This window comes from Tarenaya hassleriana, unplaced genomic scaffold (genome assembly GCF_000463585.1).
Source record: "Tarenaya hassleriana unplaced genomic scaffold, ASM46358v1 Cleome147, whole genome shotgun sequence".
NCBI lineage: Eukaryota > Viridiplantae > Streptophyta > Magnoliopsida > Brassicales > Cleomaceae > Tarenaya > Tarenaya hassleriana.
In genome coordinates, this window is record NW_010964893.1 from 248,203 (window position 1) to 256,804 (window position 8,602).

General features: G+C 45.7%; 1 protein-coding gene across 1 annotated transcript in view; it reads left to right on the forward strand.

Moving 5' to 3' along the window:
- LOC104808468 overlaps positions 1–1,004 on the forward strand; it is a 3,870-nt gene extending 2,866 nt beyond the window's left edge. Inside the window, exon 3 of the mRNA XM_010534146.1 lies at positions 996–1,004. Coding sequence (XP_010532448.1) covers positions 996–1,004 — 9 coding nt within the window. The remainder of the gene's footprint in view (positions 1–995) is intronic.
- The last annotated feature ends 7,598 nt before the right edge of the window (positions 1,005–8,602 follow it).

The following is an 8,602-nucleotide window of genomic DNA, read 5'->3' on the forward strand; positions in this document are numbered from 1 at the left end:
ACCTCGGATCGAAGCCACCAAGTAAAAGGAAGCTTCTTGGAGTGCAAGCAACTTCTCCAACAGCTATATTCTTCCCACCTACCTTATTAAATGCATAGGCTCCCACCCCTCTTGCATGTTTAGCATTTAATCACAAAAGAGTTGTTGAAGTTTCTACTATTTATATGTGTATTTTGATATGTAAAATTCAGATTTGGTGAATGAAATTCGAGCTTATGCTTGAGACTTTGTTTGTTGAGAATTTTCTCCAAACTATCTTTCCGTTGGTGTGTCCGACGACGAGCTTCGGTGTGTCCGAGTTTTCTTTTCGGTTTGTCCGAATATTATCTATATTTTACCCTTGTTTCGACTTTGGCTTGAGTTCGAGAGCCTTCATAGAAGTGCCGGTGATTGAGCCATCGTCCCGTAATTCCCCTTCGATTCCATCTATTTCCCAAGAGTGAATTTACGTCGAGCATCGCTTGATCCGTGACTGATTCCGAGGACCACCCTTCCCCTTCGAACACCATACCCAATCGAAAGTCGAGAGCCTTCTCCGTAAAGTGCGTGAGACTGCGATTCGGCCTTGTTCCATCCTCTCCGAGTCAAGGCGTGTATCATTTTGGTATCAGAGCTTGCTCGAGCCAACGGACGTCTAACCCCGGTGAGATCTATCCTTTATTTCAGTTTATTTCGTAAATAAGTTTTGAGGGCAAAACCCGGAGAAGCGAGAGGGAATGATGAGGACAAAACTCTTGAAGAGAGAGGGAATGATGAGGACATCGGACCCAACAACATCTCGAAACGAAGATCTTGACAGAAGCATACCTCGGATCGAAGCCACCAAGTAAAAGGAAGCTTCTTGGAGTGCAAGCAACTTTTCCAACAGCTATATTCTTCCCACCTACCTTATTAAATGCATAGGCTCCCACCCCTCTTGCATGTTTAGCATTTAATCACAAAAGAGTTGTTGAAGTTTCTACTATTTATATGTGTTTTTCATATGTAAAACTCAGATTTGGTGAATGAAATTCGAGCTTATGCTTGAGACTTTGTTTGTTGAGAATTTTCTCCAAACTATCTTTCCGTTGGTGTGTCCGACGACGAGCTTCGGTGTGTCCGAGTTTTCTTTTCGGTTTGTCCGAATATTATCTATATTTTACCCTTGTTTCGACTTTGGCTTGAGTTCGAGAGCCTTCATAGAAGTGCCGGTGATTGAGCCATCGTCCCGTAATTCCCCTTCGATTCCATCTATTTCCCAAGAGTGAATTCGAGCGCCTCCTTCGCGAGTGCCGGTGATTGCAATTGGGCCATCTCTATACAACTCCGAAGCCGGTATCACTCAGTGATGTCTAACTTCATCTTCGCACGAGATGAGCCCAGCAAGATCCACAAAATCGAGTTGGGATATCTCTACGAAGCACTCCGGGAGTTCCATGAAGGACCATCGCTTGACTCATGCGTTCGGGCTCCATGGTCGGATATGGACTTGGCCTCGCGAATAGCTATGCATCTACACACATTGGCCCACACCAAGGCCAGCGAGACATGCATTTGCGTAGGCGGTATGATCACAAAGATAGCCCAACGGGTGGACACAGGAATCACCTTCTTCCAAGCCGACATCGTCGATACCAATATCCTCCTGAACATGGAAGCTCTTCGACTCAGAGGACATATTCGACGAAAGGGGTCCGAATGGGTTTACACGGGAGATGACGGATTGAAGAGATACATAATGCTCCCGAGCAACTCCTTAGAGGTATTCATGCCCGCAACGCTGCGACTAGACTTCCTCGACATCGCTCCAGCTCGAGTAAGAGACCCGAGAGGAAGAAGAGGTGGGGCACCGACCCAAGGCAATGAAGGTCCATCAACATTCGCCCCCGATCCTCGAGTGGACCTCATCCTGCAGAAGGTAGAAAGCTTCGACACCCGTCTCACCACCATCGAAGAGCTAGGCCCCCGACTCACATCGATCGAAGAATCAATGGAGGACCAGTTCTCCACTCTAGAAGCAACCGTCACCGCTTCTATTGAGAGCACTCAGCGTGAGATCATCCGCGCAATGGAGAAAATGATGGATGACGAAGACTCCGACGCGGGAGAATCAGTCCAAGGAAGTGACGCCGAAGCCTCATCCGCATCAGGAACCAACAAGGGGAGCAAGAAGACGGCCCCTTGATTCGATGATCATTAAGATAGAACGCTCTATGCTTCCCGTTGAACTGTGTTTAGACGTTTTTTTTATGACCCGCGACTTATGTTATTCCTTTTGGATCTTTGGGCACTTATATGATGTTTTGACGTGTTTTAAGGGTTATCGATCTTATCGAAAATCGGTTTATGCAGCGTCTCCTCAAATTTTGGCTCGAAAATTTTTCTCACAGACTAAGTGGGCGGACCGCTCGTTTTTTTGAGCGATCGCCCATTTGCAAAATTGGAGAGCGAGCGGACACCCGTGAAAACAGGTGGACCGCAAGCTCCTTTCGAACCTCGAGTATCGAGCGACCGCCTAAGCGGTCGCCTGGAATCATACTTTTCGACTCATTAAAATGAGCGGTCGCTCGCCTTTTCCGGTGGGCTGCCCGTTTTGTCTGACCAATTTCCGATGTTTTTAATTGTTTCAAATGGATTCCAGCAACCGTTGGAGAAGAGCACGGAAATACATTTCGGACACAATACTTGAGTTACAAGACTTCAAGCCACAAAACGCCCACTTTTCAAGTCTTGTGGATGCAATCCGTATTGATGCCGAGCAAGAACACGAGGACTCGATCCAATTTCAACCCCAATCCAACGAGGAGACATTTCTTCTACACCAAATCCAGCAGAGGGGGATTAAGGCTTCAAAATTCGTGCACCATGGCATTCGACCGAAGCAACTCTATGAGAGGATCAAGGGTATATTCCAACTCGCCGGATGGGAACGTCTACACCGCGCCAACCCCCACCATACCATTCATTGACAACAGAATTCGCCTGCACCTTCCAATGTTTCATCCCAAGGAACGCCGACCCTAAGGGTATATTCCAACTCGCCGGATGGGAACGTCTACACCGCGCCAACCCCCACCATACCATTCATTGACAACAGAATTCGCCTGCACCTTCCAATGTTTCATCCCAAGGAACGCCGACCCTCGCAGCAGCTACATCGGATTCCGTTTAGAAGAGCGCCAATACTATCTCAAGATGGAGCAACTCATTCAAATTTTGGGCGTTCAAGCGGGCAACACGGCGACAATCCCGAAGATCACGATCGCCAAGGCTAGAAACTTCTGGAGACAAATAGCGGCCGCGACCTTCACTCCCTGGCAACTTGAGGCCTTCATGATACGACATCCCGGAGTCCGCTGCCTCCAGCAATTCATGGCATCCACCATATTTGCACGCGAGAATACGAATTGCGTCTCCATCACAGAACTAAACATGCTCATGGGACCTCTCCACTTCATGATGAACAACCGTTTAGAGGTTGCGGACGTCGCGTCAAGGGTAGGACTGCATATGCACAAGGTAATTACCTCAACCACCGAGCCAATTTGTTTTGGAGGAATCGTAACCATGATTGCAGAGCGAGTGGGTGTCGATCTTAGAGCATATGCACATGATTTCATCCACGGGGACAAGATCAACTACATGCATCTTTTGGAGAACAACTTTGTCAAAGAACAAAACGGGGACATACTATGGTGGTTCATGGACGTCGAGAGTAGGTATCGATCATTCGACATGGCCTATTTTGTGCTACCTCCTCTCACCGAAGAAGGAATCCGTTTTGAAGTATCATCAGAACTCGGCACAGACTCTAGACAAGAGTCCTCATCCCACGGGTCCTACTAAAGGCCCGCTCGGTCCTCTCTCTTAACTCTCACCCCTTTGCATTCACCTTAGCTAACATTCCATAGCATTGTAGCCTTCTCACATCGCATAGGTTTCATAGACTCATGACACCCGCAAAAAGATAAATTGGAGTGCAACTCCACCTCATCGTAAAAAGGTAACACACTCAACCACTTCAACCCATCCATTCCTTATTTCCTCTTTGGCATCTCCCCGCTAGGCGAGAGTTAACACCATGGATGGTATTTGATTCAAGTCTGGGGGGAGGAGTGCCACTAACGTACATCGTACCCATGAACCCTACACATCATGCATCACTTGCACTTAGAATCACGCATTCCATATTCATCGAAAAAAAAAACGTCTTGCATATGTACATATAGGTCTACTTGCATGGATTGTCATTAATAGGTTGCATACGTGCATATATGTCTAGAAATGCATGCATACATTTGCATAAGGTTTTTCCACCTCAAAGGTTTAGCCCGATGATGATGTGGGGATATAGAGTGAAGATTGGCTTGGAAAGGTTTTAGGAGCTAAGATTAGATTTATCTAAAGCGTTGAACAGATTGTCGAGTGAAGTATAAATAGTTGATCCAATCCTAGAACGAATGAATGTCGCGTGAGATGATTTTGTTTCCTAAAGTCTAGATGGAGTAGAGGTTACGAACCAAGCGCCAAATTCTCCCTAAAAACCACCTTTTTTTTTACTTCTAGGTTAAGAAGCCTATAGGTAGCAACAAGCCCGAGAAAATACGATGTGTCCCGACACTCCTCTGTCATCTACTCGTTAATGAAAATCATTCGGGGACATGAGTGCGTCGGAAACGAAGGCTCGGGTCTAAGTTGTGGGACAAGGACACCAAAAAAAAAGAAGAAGAAAAGAGTGATCTTGTCAAATTCCAACGTCCTACAAGCTCGGGACTACATCGCATGAAATGAAAAAAAAAAGGGAGAAAAAGAGAAGAAGAAAAAAAAAAGAACACGAGACACGAATAAAAAGAAAGATATGGGGCAAATGAAAACAATGAAGTTATAGGTCTCATTTGGGATGTGTTTAGGAGATATGTTCGGCAAGTAGAATCACTTCACTTTGGATCGCAGGAAGCAATAGAAATCTCATTGATAAGCTTTCGTTTGAATGTTGGAGAAGATAAAGTATACCAAACTCGATTTCGTTTGTAGCAATTTTAACCCGTATAACCAACCCACTCGAAACCCCTGTTTGTACTCCGAATATATCTTATCACCCCTTGCATAGTTTTATACGTACCTTTACTAGAGAACGAACAAACCTCAAGTCTGGGGGGATTTGATCACACGGTTTTTCCACCGGTTTTTCTAACGTCATACACTTTGATTTTTCTCATATTTTAGGCATAATAGGACGTTAGACGGTCATGGGTAGGATTCTTTCCCCCATTTTCCTTGCAGGATGACCGAACGAGGATATTTGCGCACGAGGCACGGGAAAGGAGCGAAATCGAGAAGTTATTGGGAACTCGGAGAATATGAGAGGCCCGCCCATCTAGCCGAGCGGTCGCTCAGTGTCAGAATCTTGGGACCAGGCGGCCCGTTCGTTAAACCAGGCGGTCGTTCTATGCCATTACGGAGAATGAGCGGTCGCTCATTACACCAGGCGGTCGCATCGAATTGCAAAGAAGAACGAGCGGTCGCTCGTAAATATGAGCGGTCGCTCACCCTGTAGAAAACGGGCGACACTGAAGAGAAAATGGGCGACCCTGAACAAAAAGTGAGCGACCGCCTGATATCAAATCCGGCCCAAAAAAGAAAAGCTCGATTTTTTAGGAGAAATCTACCTGGAGCACTTGCATAAAAAGGGGAGTTTGATGAGAGAGAAGGGGGACTCAACCCTTTTGAAGGAAATCACCTTGGAGAAGAGGCAAGAGAGATTTGGAGACCTCGGGAAACATCTTGAAGGAGGAGACCACCATTGAAGACCATCTTAAGCTTTTATTCTCCTTTTCTATGTTTTCCCTTTTTGTTTTCTGTTTTGATCCTCTAGTTATGGAGTAATGACTTTGTTGTGGGTGAGGGATCCCCACTTTTGTATGGACACCAATACCTATCTATGATGCTTTTGAGTTCTCTTCCATGGGTTTGATGTTTTGTGCTTAATGCTATTGATTTGGATGAACCCCTAATCGATATGACCATATAACACATTGATCATAGGGATATGGGAATGATGTTTGGAACCAAATGTCAAATGAGTGAGTTATTCACATTGAGAGATGGCTTAGCTTGCTTAGGGTTCATGATAGGGTACACTAATGCATCTAGAGATCATTTAGATCATTGGGAGATGGGTGAATCGATCCTCTAGGTAGTGAGTCTAAGCTCGGGAGAGACAAACTCTAGAAGAAGTGCTTGAAACCCCCTTTGGAAGATAAAACCATAGGCATTGTAGCATCACTAACCGTCCATGCGATTCTTGAGGGATCCCGAACCTACAACGCCTCGAATCATCGTTTACAAACCGTTAATCTTATTTGTTTGTTTCCATTCCGACACACACCATCATCCATATTTTTATTTGGTTTCCATTCTAGCTTAGACATAGACTAATACATCCTAGTCCTCGCGTTCGACCCTGGTACTACAACTTCCGTATACTTGCGGATAGTGGTACGAATCGGGTATTAAATATAAGACTCGGTGCGTGCGCATCAGGGACAATTTAGGCAATAGGATTAGATTCTATCTAGTCTGGATTTTTTTTGTTTTTCTTTTTCTTGAGTATTTTCTCACGTTTTCTTCGTTTGTTTGTTGTCTTTCGTTTGTGCGCAGGGTTTCCTAGTGCATGACCAGAAGTGCTGGGACATCAAACCTAGTACCTTTTGATCTTGAACTTGAAAGGACCATTACACGCATCCGTCGGCAGTAGAGACAGATGGAGGACGATCGAGATCTTGCTTTTCCCGGTGATGCTGAAGGCAATGTTGACTCAACTTTTGCTCAATACAACGCATCAAAGCACACCGAGCTTATGGTCGGTATACGACTACTGATAACTCATATTTTTCTCTATGCATTTATAAGTATTCTAGGCGTGTTAGGACATAAAACCGATTGTGCTTTAGTTTTGCAGAGTTACAGGTTTCGGAGATGATTGGACTCGAAAAGGAGCTTTTTAAAGCGTTTGAAATGAAGTTCGGATGAGGTGTTCATATTGCAAGATCCATAACTTCCTCTACAGAAGTTCTGTAATACCCCGATTCCCGAATGAATTATTTAAATTACTTTCGGGAATAAAGGAAAGGTAGAACAAGCCTAAAACCATAGAGAACCAATGTGAGTTGCCTCTTTGTACTCCGGTTCTCATCGTATGACCATAATATCTCAATGGTTTGTTGCTTGGGCTTGAAAGAGGGTGTTTCAATGAAGATCCAGCAACAAACGGCACTCGATTTGGTTGAGAAACGAGGAAGATATGAACGATTGAAAATTGGGAAGAAACTGAAATTTTAAAATCGCGAATTTGTATAAGGTACAGGAGTTTCGAACCAGTTTTCATCGTGTGAACATGGGTTTTCAATAATCTATCACTTGGATAAGAAAGAAGACATTCCAATGAAGATTTAGAAACAAACGGTGTGCGATTTGGTTAAGAAACGAGTGAGAACGGAGCAATCGAAAACGGAGTATGCAAGTAAGTCCGAACAGCGCAGAAAGGCAGTCCGGACGGACCGTGCAGGGGGCAGACCGGACGGACCGTGCAGGGGGCAGACCAGACGGACCGTGCAGGGCAGACTGGACGGACCATGCAGGGCAGGCCGGACGGACCGTGCAGGGCAGACCGGACGGACTACGCAGTCCAGCCCGACAGAACAGAGTGCATTCCAGCGCGATGTGCAGACTTCCATTACACATTGCTCCGCACGTGGGGCACCAAATGGCGCGCCGCGAAAACCCCCGGGCTCTCCATAATGCAGGCTTTGAAATGGATCTGGGCTTGAGCCCATTAGCCCTCTCTTTCTCGATGAGAAACCCTAGCTAAGATGGCATCTCACCCACCCTCTGCAGAAGAGAGCAGAAGAAGAAGAGGGAGAAAGAGAGAGAGAGGAAGAGAAAGAGAGGGAGAGGAGAGGAAAGGAATTCCGGGAAGCAAAGGGGGACAGCCTTAGAAGGTCTTGAAGGATCGACGTCGTTGGAATCGCCGAAAAACGCCACAAACTCCGGCCAAAAATCAGATCCGAATCTGATCCAAGGTGAGTGGCTTGAGTTGCATCTGTGTGAGCTCGTTATCATCGATGTGATTGTGTTATCTCGATGATTTGCTGCTTGGATTAGATAGAGTACATTTCAATGAACATCTAGCAACAAACGGGACATTATTTGGTGAAGAAATGAGTGAGATATGAGTGAATGAAGATGGTAGAAAAGCTGGAAAAAAAAATGCAGAACGTGAACCTGTCGACATACAAGTAATGCGAATCGTTTCCCAGAACTCTACTGCAGTGTTTCAAGTATTGGTTGATTGTAATTGAAAGAGAATATTTCAATGAACATTTAGCAACAAACGGGGCTCAATTCGTATAAGAAACGAGGGAGATATGAGCACCCAAAGTCGGACCAAAAAAATATTTCGCGGAAGCGAACAGGGGCCAGACCGGACGTTCTGAATGGCAGACCCGAAGTTCTGGGTGACCCAGAACGGACGGTCTGACATCCCAGACCGAGCTGTTTGCTTTCCAGACCCCAAAATTATCCCGAGAGGTCCCGGGACAGCACGGAACCCCTGGACCATCCG